General features: G+C 41.6%; 1 protein-coding gene across 1 annotated transcript in view; it reads left to right on the top strand.

Annotated features, from left to right (window-relative positions):
* Positions 1-5,730: 5,730 nt before the first annotated feature.
* Positions 5,731-25,024, top strand: part of KL (klotho) — a 52,864-nt gene continuing 33,570 nt past the window's right edge. Inside the window, exon 1 of the mRNA XM_062576933.1 lies at positions 5,731-6,483. Coding sequence (XP_062432917.1) covers positions 5,731-6,483 — 753 coding nt within the window. The remainder of the gene's footprint in view (positions 6,484-25,024) is intronic.

Below are 25,024 nucleotides of genomic sequence, written 5' to 3'. Positions count from 1 at the left end.
TGAGCCACAGGATTCACGCTTTTGAGTCTTCCTGTGGAGACTGAATGAAATTGGTTTCAAAATGATAATGGTGTACCAAAATAGAAATTAAAAGAGAAGTGAGAACAGTGAAATGATGTTTCTGCACCTCCTTATACCACAACAGAGACCACAACCTGGGGTTTTCACATATAGGAGCCTCTGTGGGTGAGATTCAGTCTACCTAAATCCCATCTAAATTGTTAAATCTATTTCACCCCTGCCAATGATCCAGTCCACCTATTTTCCAGATTTTTCTACCCTAAAAGTGCCTAAACTCCTTAGAAAATTCCCTATGCAGCCTTTAACTTCTCTGGACACCCATAATTAGTTGTTCATACAGGCTCAGTAGACTTCTGAGAGAGAGGTTCTGTGACCAGTGTAACCAGGCTTGGGCTCCTGTCTAAAAGAGAAATGACCGTCGTGGCTCACGTGCTTCATGGCTGTGGTTGACAAGGAACTCTCTTCTCTGCCTTCTCCCCAACATCCCTGACCTTTTTTCCATCTGCTTGGGAGCCTTCCTGCTACCACACCAGTCTCCCCTGGTCACAACAGGGAGAGGGAGGCTATATCCACCTTCTCCCCCCCAGTATAAATACCACTTCTTTTCCATTCTCTTTGCCTATCCATTCTTAGGTCAGTTTAGAAGGAGGTGCCCAGGTCCCTTTGAAGACAGGGAGATGATTTATAATTTCTAGTCTCCTCATTTAGACAACGAGGAGGTGTTTGAGGCCTCACAGAAATAAAGAATAGCATGCCCGGGTTTTGTCTTTCTTCCCCATTCCCTATGACCCGCTGTGATTCTGGGGTTGAAGTGGGTTTCTAGGTTCCCCGAGGGAGGGTTTCAAAGAAGGGGAAAACTTTCCAGCCTCTGCCATCCACGTATGAGGAAGCCTCCAGGTATCACATGTCCCCTCCTAGGTTACAACTGGGTTGTCATTCCTGCCCCTCTGAATAAAATGGAAGTTTCTAGGCTTGCCTTGAAGTTATTCCAGGTCACCCCTCAGAAGTAAGATGGGCCAAGGGATCTGGAATTCCACTTTTCATACAAGGGAATGTTCAGGATTTGCCTACTATTTGGAGACACAATTTATATGGATGAGGTGAAAATGAATTGAGTTTGAGTTTCTAATTTCCCACCCTCACACTTGTTCCTACCACAAATAATGGAGAACAATTCAGAATCCTTTACAGGATTAAAAAAAAAAGATCAGTCATGCTGGATGCAGGAGATGGTCCCCAGGATTGAAAAAAAAAAAAAAAAAAAAAAAGAGAGAGGGGGGAAAAAAAAGGCAGTTCAGGTCCCTTACTGTCTCTTTTCCTTTTTTACAGGAAAGTGGTTCATTGTATTCACAGGAAATGAAGAATGATTCAGTACTTACAACTGGAACAGAGGAGGATCTCATATCTTCTGAAACATTCTTCAAGCAAATACTGGTTCATTACACCAGAGGGGATATTTTGGACCTGACAACATTGTGTTCCTAATTTGAGTACAATCAGTCTCTAGCTATCTTTCAAGTCATTCTGAATGTACAGTGAATGCATATAACTAGGTGATCAAGAGAGAAAAAAGGGATTCATATGGAAGGATTATTTTTTTTTCAAGAAAATTGGACTTGCAACTCTTTCTGTAAGAGAAGTGAGGAAAAGCTTATTTGCCTGGTAGGCTATGTTCTGGCAGTGATAAAGAAGGAAAATCTAGAACACTATTGCACAGCTTCTCACTGGGAACAGCTATTCATAAACAAGTTCAAGCAAAATTTGATGGCTGGCAGTTTGCATTTAGCAGACAGAACAAAGAATTAGTACAGATATGCAGTCATGGAAGCAGCAGGAAAAACCCTCAAGTCTAATTCAGGCAGTGAATTTTATAAGCAGTATCTCCAACTGGTAGGGAGTATTTTTGTGCCTTGAGAAGAAAAGGCAGAAAAATCTACTACACAAGACTCTTTTTCAACTGGCTTTATGCTTGTAAATGTTTGTAAATACACTTCTAAGCAAAGAAGGGATATTAAAACAGAAGATGGCTGTTCTAGGTGCTGAGGCCCCTTGCTTTGCCACATCTAGGAGTACAGATGCCACCAGAGTAAGGCAGTTAGCTACCCTGCAGATTTTAAAATGAGACTGGGGCTTGATGCATTGAACCCAATGCACGACACAACTTCAGGAAAAGCTGCCAAATGAATCTAAATCACCCATACAGTTGCTTTATCTAAAATTGCATGTCATCAGTAGTCATAGCTCCCCAACCAAGACAGCATCCCCCGAAGTTCAGTGTCCTTAGGAAGGAAACAGAAATGACCTGCCAGAACATTGCTGAATTTGATTGCACGCCGCTGCGTAACTGATGAAGAAAATTTCTGTGGACAGCTTGACTGAAAATTATGCTGTCATTTACCGTATCCAGCACACACACTACCAGAAGTTGGGCCTTCACTAGTCACTTATACAAAGAAGGCTGAAAGATAAAAAAATCCGGATCTGTCGAGCTGGGCTACTGTAGGAAGTGTGCTTGCTCAGCAGGGCAGACATGATGGAGCCATGCTTTGAACTCAAGGAGCAATGAGGGAGACCTGGATGTCTGTGAGTGCTTGGCCGACCTTTCTGCATGGTTAATATTGCACAGTGTTTGTTAGACCAGAAAAAAAAGATACACTGGCTCAAAGCAGTGAGTGATTGTGTTGTTCTGAAACATGAAAACAACCTTTTTCTGTAAAGAGAAAAGCAGGCAAACGGAGGTAGTGGTGCACATCTTCTGACATTTACACTTAAAGACCCAGTTTTCATCTGATAAAAATAAAGGTGAAGTATCAGCTTTGTGCCGGGAACTTATAGTCAAATTTCATCCCACAAAACTGAGCTGCCTAATTCAGGAGTGCAGTCACTGTAGGTTCCCTGGAGAGTTTTTGGAGAAGGCAGGAACCTCCAGAAGTTGACTAAGATCTTAGATAGCCTGACTCACCTTAACACTACAAAACTACTTTTTCCCTTTGGCTGTAGAGAGGCTGGAGAAAATGAGATCCTAATAAAGGTGCTTCAGCTAATTGTCTAACTATAAATAGGATTAAACTATGTTTTAGTTAATAATTAGCAAATTTAAAAAGAATGTGTCAGGATATACTTTAAAACATCTTTTGTCTCCAGATACTCATCAATTTTTTTCCCCTTAAATCTCAGCAATGGACTTGGCACCATCAAAGCCCTGTTTTAAGCTAAGATATTTCTGAGATCTCTCTCTACATCCAGATTTTCAAAATTAGGCAGTAAGCTCCAGCAAAGGCATTAAACTTCCACTGGAATCAGGTCAGTGGCTGAACAGGAGTCACGCTCTTCACTCCTTGCACAGGGAGACCTACAGCAATACTACTGTGTACTTAAGATTTAATCTCTAGCTTCTGCAAGTATCTACTGCTTGATGCTGTCCTCAAAACAAACTGAGGACTCTGAAAGAATGAACAGAATCCTTTAAGTCATGCTTCAAAAAGTGTGGGCTTAAAAGCAACTGTATGTGCATAATCTCTCTGCAAACCTCTATTTCCAATCTGTCCTAGAAGAGCAAAGGAGCCTTTTGTACTAACACGTTTCCTAGGGGAGCAGGACATCCGAATATGGGGAGCATCTATTTAACTTATTTGATACTACTCATTTCCCTTTGAAAGGGCATCCATATTTCAAATATAACACCTTTTTTGCTGCTGCAGTTGGAGCTCCAGTTATCATTTGCCTAGACTGCAATTAAGTTTCACCAGCTTGTCAGACCATAGAGCAAACATACTCCTTGCAGCAGACGATCACCCTCCACTGCAGTACCTGCCACTCTCTTCCCTGCTCCCACCCTATAAACTTGCTCTGCCATTATCCGAAAGATGCCGTTGAGCCCCTGAGCAATTTAAAGCTCAATTCCTCTAACATGAGAATAAACTAATCAGAATCAATGGAAGAATTCAACCATCTGGTGCTCTAGATCCTTGGTCTTCTCATTAAAAACACCACAAAACAACCCACCAGCCCCAAATCAAATTGAATCAGTGTGGAAAAGCTGGAAGTTCAAACTTCTATAAAGATGCAAAGAAAAAGTTCTGTTCTGATTACAAAAGGTGTTTGAAAAAGAGAAAGCTCAAGAGAAAACCTTTAGCAGCTCAGCATCCGCTAACAGTTGGCACTTAAATCCACCGACTCATTATTAGCAATTATGTGTAGTTCTCCTCTGAGGGCACTTATTTGCTAAAAATAAAATGAAACTATCTTAATGCCTTCATTCTTTAGTTAAACAATAACTTTATCTCCTGGGAACATCTCTCTGTCCTGAACAGCCTGTCTAGTAGATGCGTTTTATTCTTAGATGCCCCAACTCATGCTAGAGTTCACATAACTGAATAGTAAATACAAACTTTTTGCAATATTTTAAGTTACTTCTTACTTTGCAGTCTTGGTTGAAATTTTATCTGCAGGAGACAAGAACAGCAGACTGAGACCTGCCTTTAAGAAGTCCACGTATCACACCCACACAAGCAGTTAATACCCATAACTAAAAAATTAAACTTAAATACACAGCTTTTTTTTTTTTTTCCTCCCGTGAAGATCTGCAAGGCATTTCTAATAGAAACTAGTTTTGCGTGCAGTAAACAACCAAATACACCGACCTTCAACTCCAGAAAAGAAAAGGCAGTACTACTTGGAGATGACAGCTTATGAATCACTGAGTGCGGGGGGTGAGAGTGTATGAGGTCCTCGGTCAATGATTTCGTTTTTAATCGTTATTGCATGATATTTTTAATTATTGTTGCAGCAGCAATGTCTCTTAATGCGGTACCACGAAGGAAATACCGGAATAAGGCAAAAAAAAAGGGGGGGGGAGCAATCGCAAGACTTCGATAACCCCGCACATGCTTATTTTCCTTGACTTTCTTCTAAAAAGAAGAGGCGGGAGCCCCGCTGCCCGTGACATTTAACACGCCGGGACTTGTGCAGGCCCCCGGAGCAGTGACCGCGGTGCTGGAGGGTCCTGTCCATCCCGAATGGCCCACGGCTGGGGGGCGGGCGGCGGACACGGCGAGGCGGGGGCCGGCCCCATCACCGCTCTGCAAGGAGCCATGTAGAAAACTTCTTTAGATGTTTTTCCCTTTGTCCACCGTGTTCTCGCCTCTCTCCGCCGTGGAGCTCCCTCCCCTCGGCCCGCGGCGCCCCGACGCCGGCGGCCGGAGGGCCGACAAGGCAGGGCTCCCCCCGGGGGGGCCGGCCCTCGGGGGGGGGGGGGGCTCACTAGAAAAGCTGTTTTCAGGGAAAGGGTGAGAGCGCAGCAGCTTCCGGGGGGGGGGGGGGGGGGAGCGTGGGACACCCCGAGCAGGTCCCTCGAGACGGGGCGGGCGGAGGGGGCGGCCCGCAGACGGGCTCTGCGCCCCAGCGGGCTGCGGGTGGCAGAGGTGGTCCCGGAGCGGGGAGGGGAGGGCAAGTCCCTCGTACGTCCTCGTTCCCCCCGCCGCCGCCGCCGTCCTCTGCGCTCCTCTCCTCGCCGCCCGCCCCGTCGTGTGCCCCCCTCGATCCCGCCCCCAGAGCCGGCGCCGCGCTCCCCCTTGCCGCGCGGGGAGGGTGGCGACGGCAGCTCCCAGGTAATCATTAATAGCCGTGCCCACCGGCGGGGGGGAGGGGGGCGGAGGTGAGGATAAAAGGGGGCCGGGGGCGGGGGGGTGAGCGGAGGGAGCCGCCGGCATGGCCCCCGCCGCGCCGCCGCCGCCGCTGCTCCCGCCGCTGCTGCTGCCGCTGCTGCTGGGGCGGCCGCTGCTCGCGGCGCCGGGGCAGGGCGCCGGCACCTGGGCGCGCTTCGCCCGCCTGCCCTACCCGGAGGACCAGCTCTTCCTGCACGACACCTTCCCCGAGGGCTTCCTCTGGGGGGCGGGCAGCGCCGCGTACCAGACCGAGGGCGGCTGGCGCCAGGGCGGCAAAGGCGCCTCCGTCTGGGACACCTTCGCCCACCGCGCGGCCGCGCCGCCGCCCGCGCCGCCCGCCGCCGGCGACGTGGCCAGCGACAGCTACAACAACCTCTTCCGCGACGCCGAGGGGCTCCGGCGCCTCGGGGTCTCCCACTACCGCTTCTCGCTGGCCTGGGCCCGCCTGCTGCCCAACGGCACGGCGCCCCTCAACCCCGCCGGGCTGGCCCACTACGGCCGGCTGCTGGCCCGCCTGCGGGAGCTGGGCGTCGAGCCCGTGGTCACCCTCTACCACTGGGACCTGCCGCAGCGCCTGCAGGACGCCTACGGCGGCTGGGCCAGCCCCGCGCTGCCCGCGCTCTTCCGCGACTACGCCGAGCTCTGCTTCCGCCACTTCGGCGAGCAGGTCCGCTACTGGCTCACCATGGACAACCCCTACGTGGTGGCCTGGCACGGCTACGGCACGGGGCGGCTGCCGCCGGGCGTGCGGGGCGGCCCGCGGCTGGGCTACCGGGCGGCGCATCACCTGCTGCAGGTAACGCGGCGGCGCGGCCCGGCGGCGGGTGGGGCGAGGGGCTCCCCTGGCACCGTGGGGCCTTCTCCTCCTCCTCCTCCTCCTCCAGGCGTCCCGCTGCCCCGGGGCGGCAGTGGGAGCGGCACCCTTGGGCGCGCTTTTACTAATGCGATTCTGCACACGTGTGGTTCTAGACCTGTGGCTGCGCCAGTTCCAGCGCCCGCTTCAAGTTGCTGTGGAAATACTAAGTGCAACTGTACAAAGAATTCCCGTGTTTGACACAAAACTCTGATCAGATTAGTGGAGGTGGTAGAGGTGGCTGAAGGGTCCTACCGAAAATATTTCTTGACAGAGTAGGGTTTCTTTGGACAGAGTGAACGTTTTGGGGGGAAAACCACCCAGTGTTCCTCAGCTAGGCTAGTAAGTGTCATAACTACTTTGCTATAGGTAGTTTTTAATGTAATGTATTTTTGCATAGAATATTTGTAAAGTTTGCAAGAAGTGCTTGTAGCTTGTCAGAATTAAACAAAAGTGTGTGCGTATCTTTTCACTGACAGTAAAAGATTCGGTGTGTCTAACTGGAATGGTATTTAGTTACGGCTCTTAAGACATAATCTATTTCCCTGTAATACACGTTCTTCTAAACTCTGCTAGCGTTCATTTGCTCCACGTACACTTCCTGGCAAGAGCATTGTTCTGCTGAGTGTCAGGTATGAAAGGAGAACATGGATAAAACATCCAGCTCATGGCTTGCTTAGTCAACTTCTTTACCTCTTTCATGCATTAACTTTGCATCATCTGGTGTTAAAAATGCTTCAAGACAAAATAGAGCGGTATACATGGGTATACGCATGGGTATAATTTGCACAGGGGTAGAATTGCAGATGGAACTTAAATTCCTGGTCCTGAAACCTTTAAACTCTTAAGTAGCTCTTAGGATGTACTTGACCGAGTTTGGTGCCGTGATTGCACAGTTCACTGAAGTGAGTCTGCTTGTGAGTGAAGTTACCTCTAAATTTAAGTGTTTGCAGTATTAGCCCCAAATTTTGCAGCAAGGCTTTATTACTCACCTATAAACGATTATTACGGTTTTCATGAAATCACTAAATAGTTGGTCTCTGTATTTGCATAGTTATTCTGAAATCAGTGGGACTGCACAAGGGGAAGGGTTGCAGGCTTGGTGCCATCGGTGACAAAAATTTTGAGAATTGAAGTTTTATTTCTCTGATTTCCTGTGGATGTATGCAAAAGAAATAATTAAAGCTGCTGATTTGAGCACTCAAGCTGCCGAAATAAAGGTTACCTTGCAATTCTTACTTCAGCTCCGAGGGTCACAGGCATGCCAACATGGATTTTTAATGTTGTCTCTTGCTTTGTTGCCTCTCCGTCGCTGTGCAAAATGGGCAATTGATGAGTACCAATTCAGTATTCTGTGTGGTTTTGCCCTCCACCTGCTGTTCAGCTTGTGGCTTCTGATCTGAATAAAGGGTTCTGAAAACAGATGACTAAATGTAATGCAAATTTTCTGCATGAATTTTCCACAATGCTGTTTATCTCAAATATTTATATCTCATGTCACCATAGTATCTGAGCCCCTCATAATCTCAAGCATATGCTTGTTCTTACAGAAGTCCTATGAAGAGGGAAGTGCTTTCCTTACAATTTCATAAATGAGAAACCACAGCACATACTTTCGTAAGGCATGTAGAAAGTATAAGCATTTAGACTAACAAAGTGTACTCTAAATATTTTAGTGACATAACCTCTGGATTAGTCTTCTCCTAGTGACTGTCATTCATTCTTTTTCACAAATAACGATCATTTCTTTTTATACAACTCTGTAAGTTAAGAGGTATCATTTTTTCCACATTTGACAAATGAGGAACTGAACCATAGATGCACTCAAGGTCAAAAGTATGCACTAATTGTTAATGCTCTCTTCCTGGCCTCTGATCTTTTAGAATATTGGAATATTGGGCAGCTATACATTCAGCTCTTCCGCTAGTCGGATCCCGGAATCTCAGATTATCCACACAGAAAAAAATGGATGTGCAGTTCCTGCAGAGGAGCTCCCATCCATGAATCTTTAGGTAGGAGTCTTTAGTAGAGGCAGAGGTCTGGCCTGACTCTTCAGGGCAGAAGAGTTAATGGCTTTAACACTGAGGTCCTTCTTTCCTTTCTTACATCCCCGTAATTACACATTTCAACTTTTGCAAGCAATGAAGTAGGAAGCTTCAGAATATGGCTTCCCTGAATACGTTACTTGGTATGCATAAAGTGTATGTGATCATGTAGTGAAAGGCCAAGTTTTACCCGCATGTGGTAAAGGGAGTGAATTACATTTCCATGTGCAAATTTAATTTTCCTCTCCCTAATTCTTGAGTGATTGACTTTACAGCTTGAATAATGTTTTTTAATGGAGGTAGGGAGGTATCGGATATGATTTTGTAAGTAACTTTGGTCACTGATCCTCAGGAGCACATGCAGCCTTGATCTGGATCAGAAGGCTGTGCAGTTGTCGGTCCACCACTTCATCACATCACTTGGAAGATGTGCACAGCACTAGGCAGTACGCTTGGGGGCTACAGTCCTCAGAGACCTTCGTGGAAACATCTGGTTGATCTCTGCTCACAAAAAACTTTTCAGCCACTCAAACTCTTGTTGCTTATGTCTTCTGTTACCGTTCCCATGCTTCTTCCTAGTCCCTTTTTCTTCTCTGGGGCCTTCTTGTCCCCTTTTCCCAGTGAGATTGAGCTTGAAGAACATGCTTGTTCTTTAAAAGATAAAATGTATTCTCATAAATATTTGGTTCTTGACAGATTAGATGACTGACTCTTAGTGTGTTTTCTCACCGTTTTTTCCGTATTTACAATATGCAAAAACTTTCAGTCATCTTTCTGCTTTTATTCAAACAAAGACCCTCATGAGGAAAAAGATAAATTGCTAGTGAACACTGATTTCAAGTGATTAATTTTACTGGACACTAATTACATTAAAAGATGAAATCATTTCATTTAAATTCTTTAAAATTCAGCAGATTTAAATGTGAATTTTGGCCTCTATGAGTTATTTATTAGCTGAAAAAGTAATCCAATAAGAATTGATTGAGTTCAGGCTGTTCAGTTCAGGGCTTGTGAAAACAGGGCAAGGAAGTTTGATCTGCTTAATGACATTCAAATTTGACTTGAATGGATTTTGTCTTATTGAATTGGATTTTTTAATTACCTTGATTTTTTTCTGAAGTCTTTCTGTGATTTTAACAGTTTGTTCCAGTTTCTTATCAATATTCCAGAATGGATAAATTTCAATAAAAAGATAGCTAAAAATATTCTGGTAGTATTTTCAAAATCTAGTGTGTGGAGTCCCACTCTGATTTTGGAGAGGCAGAAAAAACATTATGGAAAAACTTTTTGAAGGAATTGCACATATTTACAGATGTAATTATGCTCATTAATTTTCGATGCTCACACATGTTTGAATGGACCTGACCTTGAGCCTCCCCATCCTTTAACTGCAAAATAAGTTTGGGGACCAGACTTGCAAAATACTGCATGTTGCTCAACGTCATCTGCTACAAGAGCAACATCAGCACTGCAGAGCTTCATCTGCTGGAGCTATGCTGGTAGAGCCCCTGTTGTAGTCACAGATTTTTTTCTGCTGGTGACATTTACATTTACTTCTTTGAGGACAAAAGGACAGATGACAGAAACTTTTTTTTTTTTTTTTTTTTTATTTTTTTTTTATTTTTTTTAAGAACTGAGTCCATAGAGGAAGTATACTGGTGCCAGGTAAGGTAAGCTTTCCAGCCACCCCTCATTAATTTGTGCTAATAGCTAGCTAATAGCCTCAACCTGGCCAGTGTCACCTGCTGAAAATGTTAAATGTTACACTGACAAAGTTACACGCTACCTCTGAACATATAAGGTGTTTTTTGGAGAGAGAAAAGACATCTCTTAAATAATACTTCCACTTGTCAGGAAATTCCACAATTGAGTCATATCTGAATGGGCAGTTTAAGGCAGAGTTTTTGTAAAGAACAAATAGTAATAACAATGATATAAAAGTGTATGTAAGAAAAAACATTTTATGGATGCATCTTTAGTTGTTTATTGGAGTGGTGCTGATTGACATTAGCCAAAAACTTCACCCTTTTATAATATTTCCACTGACACTTGTTGGTTTTGGCATGTCTAAGCCCTTCAAACTTAGTAGGAAATATATATTTATTCACAAAACAAATTGAATAGATTAAGTACAGTTCAGAACAGTTGGCATCCTCTCAAGTCAACAGCCAGAAAATGCGTTGCCAGAAATCTGTTGTGTGTATGATGCATCTCTTTCTTCAGGTAGGAGCTGAAAGGGGTGATTGTACCATGTTCTGTTTTTTTGCAAAAGCATTTTTTCATTACTGGTTCACAGTATATTGTCCGAGTTGAACATACTTGGATTTACTCAATATAAACAGCATTTGCAGAAGCAGAAGAACACTTTGTTTCCTGAAGAAGTGAGTGGAACTGCTGCCTAGAAACCAGTCACATAGCAACAGAATACTGATTTCCTTTCTCTTTCCAAAACAAAAGGTAAGTACTCTTTTGCTGACCTTCAGTGCTAAACCTAATAAAGTGTCAATAATTGCAGCATAGGAGAATAGTCTTTTCTCAGTGCGTATTATCTTTTTAACATTCAGACAGCCTTGTAACTTAAGCTCAGTGCAAATGGAATGATTTTGGATTTCTTGAGAGTGGTAAAACTCATAATAGTTGTAATAATACATAAAGATTAAAAAAATGCAAGTAAATAGCATTTTGATTTTTTTTCCTATTTATGCTTTCTTAAGACATAATTCACAAAAAAACAAGAAATGGGCTCTGTTTCTGGTTTTGAGTATCAGTCACCCTTTCTGCTTGGATAGCATGTATTTGCAAAGAATCTGTTACAGCACTGATAATGTTAATCACCAGTCAGCTGAATCAAGTACCTTTCGATTGTCAGAGATGACAAGCAAGTATAGTCAAGCCATAGACCAAATTCGAGTAAGATGCTACAATTTCCTATGTCAGTTGCTAAGGATGGTTATGGTATATTCACAAATTGTCTTAACAGCTGTTATTTGGCATGGTTTTCCGAAGCTTTACTCATCAAAAGAGAAAATAAACAGAGTTTCATTTTGAACTGTGATAAATAGAGGAGTTTGGACTTTGACGTTCCTCTTATTAAAATGAGCTCCAGAGATAGAATATGTAACTTCTCTTTTGCCATTTCTACTTGAATGCATACACACTTGCAGAAGGAATGTTATTTTCAAATATTCAGTCATAATAAAAAGCAGTTTGTTATCTTTAAAGAGTAACTTATCCTTTAATTATAGAAATATTAGGACTACTTGTGGAATAAGGTTTTATCAGGGAAAAGGATGAGTGGGTTTCCCTCAGGTGGAGAGGTTGGAAAGTTTTGCAGAGACTGAAGGAAATTTTATTAAAATGATAGTTGGCAGTACCTGGGAAGGCTGCACTGGTGACTAAAGTGGGACAGAAGCAGAACGTGTGTGCTCTGTGTAGAGGAGCACCAGGGAGGGCTTGTAGGTGTGTAGATCCCACCTCAAGTCTTGCCGCTCTGGGATAGGTCTGGTAAGCACGCTCAAACCACACATAGCAACAAAAGCACTGAGTTCGGTAGAAAGCATATCAGCATTTTTTCCCCTCCTTCTTAGAAATAGTGATGTTAGTGGAGAGACTCAATTGCTCATCGACGAAGTAGGATACCTGAGTATTATTTCCTTCCTTGGCCTAAAGGGAATAAAAGCCATGTCTTCAGCCTAGGGAGCAACCTCTCTTCATTTAGGAGCTATTGGGAGCTAGGACATAGGGCGCTCTGCTGTGAGCGGATAGAGATGTCTCGTGTTGAGCTTGAGTCGGTTGCCTGCTCTCCTCATAATAACTGCAGTTCAGGCCTTCTACTGTGTTTTGTATGGGCCGGCTTCAGAGGGAGAAGCAGTTGCTGTTCATTATGAGGATTTTAGGGTTGCTGTGCGAATTTCATGTCGTTGTGTTTTGTATAGCTGTGGATTTCTGTATTTAAACCTATTGCCATCCCCAAATCTGTGTTTGTAAAGCTTAAGTTTCACATGCCAAATTTTTAACTGTTGCAATAGCAGTACCAAAGTTGAAGGTGCCTAAATGACATTCCTGGTTCTTATCCAAGGTAATCTAGTATGCTTCCTATTTAGATAGCACTATGGATAGTACTATGCTTTTCATTAAAGATCAAAGTTCTTATTTAACAAATTGTACAGGGCTCTGCTCAGTGTTAGAAAGATAATGACTACTGATTAACAGCAGTTTGATACAGATAAGGGCATTCAGATAGGCTCTAAAAAATTCACATGTTCTAAAGTTTCAGTGAGTACATGAGTGTAAAGCTGTCTGTTCCTTGTTACCCTTTTCTGTATCCCACTAATAAGATCTGATAAAGTACGAAACACTGCTATTTCTCTCCAACCTCTTCATCATGCAGAAGAGATCCAGTATTTGTTACAGTTTTGAGCGATCTGACTTGAAGTCTGTGGAAGGGCTTCTGTTACCAGGCATGCCTTTGTATGACAAGCTTTTCCAGTTTCCATTTCATTTTGCTTCTATGGAACATTTCCAGTACTTAAGGTAGTGGATGGGCATAGGTCTTACCCATACTTGACAATGTTGTTAGGATAGTGTATATAAAAATATATTTATATGTATTTTTTGCAGGAGTTAAATGTGTATTTTAATTTGAGATAGAGTTGACTGTCTTGTAGTTCCTGTCCTTCCCTTTGACTGAAGGCAGAGAGCTTTTGCAAGCTTTTCCCATGACAAGTCAAGTAGAAGCAGCCTCCATTTAGTTACCTTAATTGAATGAAAGTGCAGAAATTTTGTCTTTTCTCTAGAAACAGACTTCTTCTGGGAGGCATAAGTGCTGTCTGGAGGTAAAAGAAAGTTACTTCACTCATCATATGCTGCAAATTTCTAGAAGGTCATATTTTGTTCTCTCTTGCCTTAGTAGAAATTAAATCCGATTGGGACTCTGAGTTATTTGTGCAATTACCTTAGCTTCATTCCTCACATTAATAAACTCTTCCTCTGAGTAAAACATCTCCTTCCTGCCAGTTTACTCTGAGGAAGAAAAGATATTTTTCTTTTAGTATTTCCTTGGCTAGACTGAAATATGGGCTAACAGTAAATATGTCTAGATAGCTGTTGGTGCTACTAGGAAGTAGTGACTAGTTAGGAACAACGAATAGTGAGCAGTGCTGGGTGTGTGGATTTGGGGATGCTGCATTTTAATTATTTTTGGTGAATATGTATCCTTACTTTGAGGGGAGCAGAAAAGGGAAAATACACATTTGCATGTAGTTTCTCTGTCTCTGTAGTTTGTGGGGTCTGTGATTTGTTTACAGTTTCTGTTTGGCAGAGCTGTTGTCTGTTTGAGAGCTGTTTTTAATCCTTGCAAGTGAGTATGTGATTTGTGCATTTGGTTGTTGATGGTGAACACAAACTGCTAAGCTTATCTGAAGATACAAAGCTGATCTAGGCAAAATTTTAGAAAATCAAGAAGCCATCAATGGAGCCTGTTTGAAAGCAACTGTAAGTAAAGAAATGCTTACAGGAGATTTTCTTCCTTTCTTTTCCATGATGGTAAAAATAAACAAGAGGAAGAAATAGAGGTGGTGACCTCCAGATACAAAGATGACAGATTATAGAAATTACAGGATGCATATTATGTGTTGTTAAATACTAAATAAAACATACTACGTATGCTTGCCAAAGCCATAGAAGAGTGTCTTAGGTCAATGTGATTGTTGATTTTAGATTAGATCTGAGGATGTGATGGAGCAGAAGAAAAAAGTTGCAGTAACTCCCCAGAGTATTTAGGAAATTACTGAAATCAAGATCAGGCAGATCTTTAGAAGAGAAAGTAACCCATAATAAAAGACCCTGAATAAAACATGGGAGAACGAGACTGTCTGCTGACAGAGAAAAAGAGTTGAGGGACTGGATTACCTTATTTGAGAGAAAGTAGCCAGCAGAAATGGAGGATGGGATATCAAGAGGGAGGAGTAACTAACAAAGCACGAGAGGAAAAAGGGACAGTTAGCCAAAGAAAGGGACTGGAGCCTTCAGTGAAATGGGATCAGTAGGAGACAAATGATATCAAGGAAAGAGAAAGAATAGAGTCACAGCTGTACTCTCTATAAATATTCCTAATTGTAAATGTCAGTGAGAAAAAGAAAATTGTGAGTTAAGAGTCAATGTGTACACAAAAGCAAGTGACTAGAAATTCACTGCCAATAAAATTAGATTGGACAGTAGAAGACCTCTATAGCTATTGGAGGAATGAGTTTCTGGAATGGCCTTTTGGTGGTAATACTGGGAACAAAATGCTATTTTAAGTCACGAGTTAGGTCAGTCTGAGAAAAGAAGCACCTGGAAACTTGGAAACCTGTGTTCTTTCTCTTTGCTTGCAAATTCGTGGTAGAATGATGTATGTCAGGATTTAAACTTTGGGAATGTAATTCAATGGAAAAACTAAAATAGTATGCACTAAGAGTGAACAGTTTGTTTAGGATATTGGTGATAGCAGTTTACTTCTGGCTGTTGGTAACAGCATCAACACTGCACAAAACTTGTAGGAAAACTGTCCTGTTACATTAATTTCGTGGTATATTTCCCTAAAGATTTGGCAGAAAGGGCCTTCTGGATGCACGCTTGAGAAAGACAAAGCAATTTAAGAATCTCTGGATTCAGTTGCATTGAAGCATATTTGTATTGCTTCATTTTTTGCGTATATTTAGTCTGGGAGGAAAATAACAATTCTGAGTTACAAAGAACTGTAGAAATTTTTAAATTTGGTTTTGTTCTTATTCTGAACAAAAGTATATTTTAAGTTCTCCCAGTCACTGAAATCTTTGCAGGTATTATTTACAACAGCCGTTGCAGGGACTGAGGCGCTGGGACCGAGGATGGCTCCAGGGCCGCCTGTCGTACGGGGTTGTGCAGCTGCTGCGTGTCTGGAGCAGGGAGGCTTTTGCGTGTCTCGGGATAGAGCCGGCGCGGGAGCCTGGAAAGCTTGGGAGTGCTGGGAGGCAGGCTGCCAGGTGCGCTTCAGCAGAAGGGTGAGCTGACAGGGAACCACGCAGATTTCCAGTGGACTGTCACTTTGGTCTGCACACGATGACTTTGATACTTGCTCTTTAAGGCCGTATTAACAGTTGAGCTTTCCTGACTCCTCTTTAAGTCGGGTTAGCATGCCCTGAAAAATAACTGAATGGTTTAAAATTGGTCAGGAGAGATTATACTATGGAAATACCTTGTTATTTTCTGAGTCCAAAAGTCAACCCAGAGATCTTTTTGTAGGTTAATCAGTGTCATGTCCTTAGTAAAAGCTAGAAAATGTTGGCATCGCTAGGATTATTTCTTGATGTACAAGTTTAAAAGCTGTTTGCTTTACAGTTGGGCAGATAACGGTGTCAGTTTGTTTTGATCCTGCTTCTAGGGAAGATAGCAAATAGTGTAGGGGTGAGACGGACTTTCAGAGCCAAGAACAAAGTTTACTCAATATGTTTACTTAACTTTCAGCATTTAAAAAAATAAAGTTATTTCCACTACAGGCGTGTAACTGTTGAGCTTATTTATTGATTAAGTCTTCTGATTATATTTCCTTAGCTCAAATATGGTGGAATTATGCAGTATTTATTTTCTTTTGAGAACGTACATTGGAAATACATTGCATTGTCAGGTTGAGTGTTTTTTTTCCGTAGCTAGTACAATTTTACTTAAAAGTCAGTTCAAAGCTGTGACCTCAAGTTTAAAATGAAAGTTCTATTGGCTCCCTACTGTTCAATGATGACATATATACTGTAATACACTTATTTATTCTTCGCTTTTTTTTCCCTGTTGTAGTACAATGTTAGCTTAGTTACAAACCCTCTTTGGAAAGATAGTTTTCTGGTCACTAATTTGAAAGAAAAGCCACTACAACAGAATGGCCGGTTATTTATTCCATAAAGAAGTTAGAAGTCAGACCAGGAAGAGAAGAAAGTGGACATAGCAGTAACAAAACCAGGAGGTGATAGGAAAGAGGACTATTGTTAGAAAAATGGGCAATGCATGAAAAGTCAGGGAAGTAAAACCAAGAATCAACTCTGGCTTACCATGTTCCACTTGTCCTCCCCTTGCCTCCATGGCACTGGAAGAGGGAGCACTGAGTGACCTGAAAAGCGAGGAGCAATGCTGCATTAAGGCTGGGATTTTCAAAGGAGCTTAAGGAAAATCAGAGCTGAGTTTTCCTTAAACTTTTTTGAGAATCCTGTCACTTTCACGCAGTTAAATAAATTAGCAGAGTGAACAGATGCATTCCTCGTAACTTGAACAAAATGTATATTCCCATATTCATGTAACATCTCTGCCATGGAAGGAAGGTGTCAGATCTTGGAAATGCAGTGAAGGAGCTGTTGAATTCATTTTATCACGCTGCTTCCCTTCCTTGGCCATGAACGTGCTTCTTTTGAGAAAGTAATATTGGGGTATACCAAGCAGGGCAAGGAACAGGGCTGCTAGAACGTGATTCCACTGAAGTGTTACTTCATTATTAATAATCATATGCTTGGTAGAATCTAAAATCCTTCTTGTTCTTCTTTATAGTCAGCCCTGACTCCAGCCCCCACCCCCATCTTGTCAGCTGGCCTTTTCTCAGATTCCTAATACTTTCTGTCTTCCTAAAGTAATGTAATGTAATTAGAAGAAGTCAGATCTAAAACCTTTGCCATTGGAATTTGTTGATTCATTGAAATTAAGGTATTTCAGATAGACACTTCACTTTCACAGAAAAAGTTCAGAACTAAAGGACATAAAAATCAGTTACTTTATTTTGATTTTACCATGGCAAATCTTAGCTTCTCATTTTGACATAATGTTGAAAAATTTCATTTTGATACAGTGTGTCAGTCACTCATTTCACACACTGCCGTCTGTATTTTTTCATTGAATGAGCGCACGTTGCTTCAACTGAATCAGTTAACCCTTGTGAAATTGCTCTATAACCTGCTGACTTCCTGAAGCTGTAGATTGATGCCTTTTATTCTTTGAAGAAAGAAATAAAGCAGTCTAAGAGCTGTTGAGACAGAATTCTTGCAGCATAGTGGTTACTCTGTGTCTCATTTTTGTAGCTGTACTGCTTGTACCATTTTTATATGACATAGTAATTATTCAGTGATTTATTTTGCTCCTCTTCCCTATTTTTGGCAAAAAGGAAAAGTGGTACTTGAAGGAGGCAGATACTTAAAAGGAAGGGGGGGATAAAAAATTCTAATAAAAGCAGCAACAAATTGACATGATCATTTTCAGAGTCTGGGTATTAGAGCTAGGAAACTGTAGAACAGAGTAGCTTGGAAACAGTATTTTTCCATAGCACACTTAGAGTAATGAAATAGAGACTGCTCCAAAATTGGTTGGTGTCGAAATGGTTATAGAAATATTTTAAAGCTAAGCTATGAAAGGAGAGGAAGTCTAAACTAAACAAATCAGATTCCACTTTACCCAAGTTGTACTTTTTTGAAGAAGAATGTTCCCTTGGTACAAAACTGGTAAGTTGGAGCTGCAGGTTTATAGAAAGCAGGGAGGCTCAGTGTAGGTATAGAAAAGATACTGATGCTGGCCTGTGGGATCTAGTTGGGGAGTTTTGGGTTTGTGGTCAGGAAGGAATGTCACCCAGCTTATATTGTTAAGGAGCAGTGATTTTTCTTGTTGGGCCTCTTGTTTTCCTCTTTTTGTGGTGTGGAGCATGGCCAGTTTCACAGGCTCACTAGGGCATTTTACCTAAATGATTTTCCTTCTATTATGAAAACTTTAGGATTCTCATGACATCCCTGTTCTTTCCTGTTCTATTCCTGTGACCTGCTGTGGCATTTGGAGCATTTGGGTGTTTGTTTTAAGGGTCTCAGAGTTTGTCCTTGGCTCACAATGCCATGAACATGGGAAAGAGGTCATACAGTGGATACTGTCGTGTACTGTTGGGGATAAAAGCTTGCTACGCAATTGCAGGCAGATGAACTTAATGGTCCATATATTTCCTTTTCCATTTTTTTCCTGAGGGACCATTCATATAGTGGAAGGACTACAGGAGGAATATTTTTAACAGTGAACTGAGTATGGAAAAGTGAACTACAAAGAAAGATAGGAATTGGAAAGGGTCAAACATACATTGGAGCAGCATGTGCCCACCCAATGCGAGAAAGGACTTAGAGGGTTTGGAAACAGGCCTGTGAGGCACAAGCATTTCATGCTCATAGGAGACAGTTGACCTAAGATCATGGAGAAATGTGTGACTGAGGTATTTAAGGAGAAAATACTACAGATTAAGGAGAAAGTATTACAGAGATGTATACATAGACAAAGGAGTCGATTGGCATGTCAGATCCTTAGAGTAATTTCCAAAATTAAGAGTTAACTGTTGAACAGAGGACCAGGCTTCCTGTGACACTAACACTGATTGATAAAGTGGAAACCGTATCAGTGACAATGGCCCGGAAAGCTGCCAGACAGACTCCCTGGCAAAACAGGTGTACAGAAGAGAACTATGATGGCTGTTTTTCATGTAACTAAGGATAGGCATATATAAACTGAATCTGTCCACTTGTTATGCAGACAGTATAGAGTTTGCTCACTTCCTACTGTCCTGATACACCAAGCAGACAAATTAACTCATTTTTTTTTAATTTGTTATTACAGCCCTGGTAATGTAACAAAGCAATCTCAAATTTTTGAGTGGCCTAGGCAAGTGGCTGAAGTCCTATGGGAGTTTTATGCAGGAAGTTCAGAGCAAGTTATGTTCCAAGAGATGATCTTCATTTAGAGTGAGTCTGTCTAGTCTAGTATTGCTGTTTTCTGTGATGCAGAGATTTTCCCGGTTAGAATACTCTTAGTGGTCTGCTTATGCTGCATCACCAAAGCAGCACATTTTCTTTTGACATGAAACACAAATAATGAAGCATTTTCATTTGTTTTATTTTGCAGGGAACTTAGAAAAATGAGGATTTTGTACTAGGTGTTGGCATCTATCCTGGAAAGATATTGCCACTCCTTACTTGGATGGCAACCCTTACTCTTCTAGCATTTGACCTCATGTTGTATCCCCCCCGTCACAGTAAAGCTGACAGCTTATACTCCTTATCCTATCCTATTCAACAGGCATAACTCTTTCTCTGAATCCCATTCCCCAAGAAAATTTCATTATCCTCAGCATTGCCCATTTTTATGTCTTTTCATTCCCAGCACTGACGGTTATCTTCCCTTCAGTATTTCCTTGCTGATTTTGCTTAGTCTCCAGAAGTAGCCAGAGATCCATCCGTATTTGTTAAGATTGCAGGATCTTCTCAGATATTTCTAAGAATAATCTCTTCTTCCTAAGATGCCTTTTACTTTTTGGCTGAACGCATACACAGTCTTGCTTAGAGAAAGCTGGATGATCTTGTATTTAAGACAGCCAGATTAGCTGAGAGCTTGGATTTGTGAATCTGCTAAGAACAGACAGAAAGCTATTTCTGTATCTCCAAAATAGGTACTTCCTTGTGGTAGGAACTTGGATGCAGCACATAAGAGGGCTAGAGGAAGAAGAAACATTAAATCAGAGAGCTAGGTCTCATGTTCTATGAGGCTTTTTTCATGTTCTATTTATTTTTTAATGGCAGTGATCATGTGAAAGCGCACATGGAAAGAATAACCTTGATTTCAGGTAGAGGAGTCTCAGCAGTAGTGTAAGTTCCCTGGATGCGATATCCAATTTGAACTCCATCTCAATGTTCTCTCCTCACCACCTTCTTCAGTTTCCTTTTAGCCACATTTCTTTACTTGACCTTTCTATTTCTCACTGCAACAAACACACTGAATGGTGTGACCTTCATTTTGTGGAGTAGTGGGAGGAGGAGGAGAGGATAAATTAATATTAAACTTTGTAGTTTAAATAAGAAATATGTTTAAACAAGATCACAAATAAAATTATGTAAATATTTTCAGTACATGACAAGAAGAGTAATGGCTTAATGACCATGAGAAGTTTCAGTTGTGTGCTATGATGGTGTTGAATACAATTCATAAAGGCAGGTGAGGAATTCCTGTCCTACATATGTTCATGGGAACAGTCAGTGAATTTGAAATGTAGTGATTCATATTAACACAAGGAGGCAGTTTGTTATGGCCAGTTAGATGGAGGAACTCCTTGTTAAAGGAGGTGGCTCAACCCCCAAATTAGGTAAGACTAAAAAGTGGGGTGTTAATACAGATGATGATTTAAAATAGTTATTCATTTGTAAAAAGAAAGGACTATTAAAGCTCATATTTTCTAGTATAACCCCACATCAGTGTGATGCCTGGAGGATGGAATATGCTACATTTACCTGAGGGGCTTTCACATTTTTCTGTGAAGCATCTTATTCTGGATCTTCTGCAACTGATATGAGATGGGCTGGACAGCTTGACCTGTTGCGGTGGTTCTTGCATTCTATTCTTACTCTTCTACAAGTGTAAGAAATGCTGCTTTTTCTCTTCCCACATTATGTTTCTGGTAAGATTAATTAGTGACCCCATCACTATTGCAAAAAACAGTAGTGTATTATATAACTATGCACAGCTTCAGGAAGCACCCACCCAAAGGTTCAGTTTTGTGTCTCTAAATCTTTAAAGGCTACAGCATGTCCAGATGACAGTTTGGTAATATATGTCATTCTGGAGTGTTTTCAGTGAAAAGACTGCAGTTCTGTGCTAGTGGAGTGGCACTGCTGATATAAAAGCTGAAAAGGAGTGTAGATTATTGGAACTTTAGCATGACGTGATTTGAATACAGATGTCTTTTCCAGCTGAAAAACTGGCTTCATTTTGCTGACTGTGGGATGAATGGGTTAACTGGAGAATAGTCTATGAAATAGTTAAATGATTATTTTTAACCAGCTTATCTCTTCCAGATCCAGCTCTGGGTGGAGGAGAGCATGCCTAATCAAGGGTGGGCACAGCCATTGTTTTGTTTCATTGTTAGCTGCCATCAGCTCTTAAACTCCACTTTATGGTGCTAATAGGAAGGTGGTGGTGGGGGGGGGGGGGATTAGATTTTTCACAGCCCCCACATTCATCTCTGTATTTAGTATGAAAGTAATTCAATGACATTGGCATTGGTTACAGCTGGGACAATCTTCAGTCTGAAAGGATTATCAGTAGCAAATTATATTTATCCAGCTGCTAGAAACCCAATTTTAAACAGGCTGGAATTCATGTCCACCCTGAGTTTTAGCTGTCAGCATCAATTTTTTTTTTTTTTTTTTTTTTTTTTTTTTTTTTTTTGATAGTTTTAGTGAAACTGTAGCTTGGAAAGTAGCTCCTGTGCCTCAATTTAACAGTATGATAATGCTGTTTTCAGGCAGTGCTTGCATCAGCTCTGACACAGAGTTTGGCATCTGCTTGATCTTTCAATAGTTGGCTTTTCAATAACATTATAAAGTGTGACTTAGTGTAAAGATATTTTCCTTAAAATGGTTTGACAGCATTCCCAGGGATCCCAGGGGGATGTGCAGCTAGGACTCGTTCTGCAGTTCTGAGCCAGCTGTCCACTGGGCTGACCGGGGGTGTAGTTGTGTGTACTTTGGCTCTGCACCACAACTAGCAAGTGAAGATACTGGCTAAGCTGTGCTTGGCTTCCTACAAACCTTCGGCGGTGAGCAGCGTAATCTGAACTGATGCGCCAAGAGCTTAAGAGTCATGCAACAGGACTGTATCAGGGCTGATGATGGCTGTGTGAAGGAATGCATGCGTGTGCTTTGCTGTGCAGACCCTTCATCCCACTAAAGCTCCCTTGCTTGCAGACTGTGGAATTGACACAGGTAAGAGAAATCACATCTGAACAAATTTTAAACACTTTCAGCAGATACGTCTGCATTTGAGTTACTCATCCCAGGATCCTATTACAGGTAATAGAGAGAAGTGAGCATGATGTAACTCATCCACTCATCCTCAGGTTGAAAAAAAAAAAAAGGTTAATGGTCCTGTAGGAGTGCCCATTTCTGTCTGTGCTATATAGAGGGAATCTACAGTGATAAAGCTTGCGTTTTTGTGGACTTTTATACCTAATCAAATGAGTCCTGCTTCCGAGGTCTGTGAAAATCTGCAGCAGCTGTTTTGGCTGCTAAGGAAATACAAGCTCCTTCCATTGTGCTGGGGAGATGACAGAGGCTGGCAGTGCAGGAGGGCTAGTTTAGTAATTACCTTAAAGTAGTTTGTGTTTCTGTGACTTCAGATGGTTGACTCTTACATATGATCTGGATCATAAGCGGATTTTGTCTGAGCTTCACATTACTTCAGGCATGTGATGTCTCCTGCAGAGCTGGGCACAATCCTGTATCTCTTGCTCACCTCCTGGTTTTTCTGAGCACTTTAGTAAGATCTTCTGACATGGAGAAGTAGCTGATACATCCCTGGAGTTCCCTCCTTCAGGGTGCAGAGGTGATCTGCAGCATCTGCTTGGTTCTATAAAGCTGGAGCAGACAAATAGCCATGGTTCGCCATGGACGTTGAGTAGCCCTGTCCTGTGGTTCTTCACTCCCTTTTGCCAGTCAGCTGCCACTGGTCCAGGATGACTGCTGAAGTATGCCGAAAGTGTTTCATGCCTCTTCCAGAAATGAAAGGAGTGTAGTCCTTGGAAAATATAGTTAAAAATACGTCAAAAAATTAAAAATGTTTAGGCTGATATGATCTTTCTACTCCTCGCTGGAACAGTTGTGCAGATGTAAACCACATGATAGTTGTCACAATCTCTGTCTGTCTGGAAACAAAAAATGTCTCCTTCCTTTAGAGCCCTGTTATTTTCTCTAACAAGATCATGGAAGTTCATTTCAATTTAGGTCTACTTGTATTTAACAGGTATTTACTGACTACTATAAAAAGAAAATAGAAAATACATTGCCTCAAAAAATAAAACAAATTGAAAGTTATTCTTCAATCATATAAGGAAAAGTAGAATAAAGGAAAACATACAGCAGTCAGGCTGAAGAAGATAGGATAAAAAAATCTTCTAAAACGAATTCATGTTTTTTGACTGATATTTCAGCAAGGGTGATCAGTCTGCACACTGGGATTCAGAGACAGAAAGGTTAATGAGTTTGATGGCTATACAAAACGAAGTAACTGCAGGTGAAAAACAGTGTGAATTTACGATATCAAAGTCAACCTAGACTCATTGGATGACTTTCTGTGATAAGATAACCGATTATTTAGAAAAATAAAATAGAATAAAAGTGATCAACCTGTTCTGCCATAGGACACTTGAGATGGTGAACATGGGGAATGACTAAGCTCAAGAGAATGGGAATTATTAGCAGTAGCTAAGAAACTGATTAAGAGAACATCATGACAGGTTGCAAGTTGAAGTACCAGTCTGAAGGGCAGTTCCTAGTGGAACTGAACTTTTAAAATGTTTTGACTGCCATGCTTTGGCACAGAGTAGGATTGCACCAATTAGATCATGAGCTCTAATGTGTTTGAGTGTTTCTTTAGGAAACACTCAATGCAAAGTATCATCAGGATAATAAACAGATGAACTGAGAGGCTAATAATTATTTTTTTGCTAGAAGCTGAGAACTTGCTGATCACAGCATGACTGTGAGATGCCAATATAATCCAGCTGTGACAAAGATGCATTTGTTTGTAGTCTGTATCAGTGATATTTCCAGCAGAGATGAGGAATTATCGTACTAGAATGTGGCTTATTTACCTGAGCAAGAACACTTGAAAAAGATATGCTTGCTTCTATAACTGGATTGGTGGTAGAAACACGTGAAGGAAAATGACTGTCTAAGCCAAAGGACAGTTTTGTTATACAAACCAAACTGTTTAGACTGAACATGAATAAATTTAACCTGAAAAATAGAAAAATAAATTGTTAATCTTTTGTGAAGTATGATGCTGTAATAGTCTTCCAGAGGAGATAGTAGGAACAAAATACCTAGCTAATGTTAAAATGAATCTGGATCAGTTTATGAACAGGATGTATTGTATATAAGCCTGTGACAACAGGGGGTTGAACCTGATGCCCTTGAGGCTCTTCTTAATCTTATAATCCTGTTTTCCTAATGCATGGCATATAGTAGACACAAGATCCTGAAAATGATAATGACCTTCAGTACAGTATTTTTCATATTCCTACAAAAATTCTCCAAAGTCAGAATTCTTCATTCACATTTAGATGACTCATCAAATTCTTGTGACATATTCTATATTTTAGCAAAGCATTTCTAATGCCTTGCCCAGAATGTTTTACACTTTTCTGTGAAATCCTTTATTGTATCCACAGTGAAAATATAGTAGCTGATTAAACATCATCCTGCAAAAACTTGGAGATATTCACAATTAGCAGGACTAACTCCTAATCTGCAGTAAATGAGGCTTGAGTAAGGTGTTTGCTTTCATTCATAATTATTTTACTTCAGTACAGAGTCCTTCCTGAAGCTTATGGAAGCAGCACTCTTAGAGTAAGCAAAAAACTTCTTTTCCCT

Source organism: Rhea pennata, chromosome 1 (genome assembly GCF_028389875.1).
Source record: "Rhea pennata isolate bPtePen1 chromosome 1, bPtePen1.pri, whole genome shotgun sequence".
In the NCBI taxonomy this organism is placed as follows: Eukaryota; Metazoa; Chordata; class Aves; order Rheiformes; family Rheidae; genus Rhea; species Rhea pennata.
This window is presented reverse-complemented; position numbering and strand designations above follow the sequence as displayed.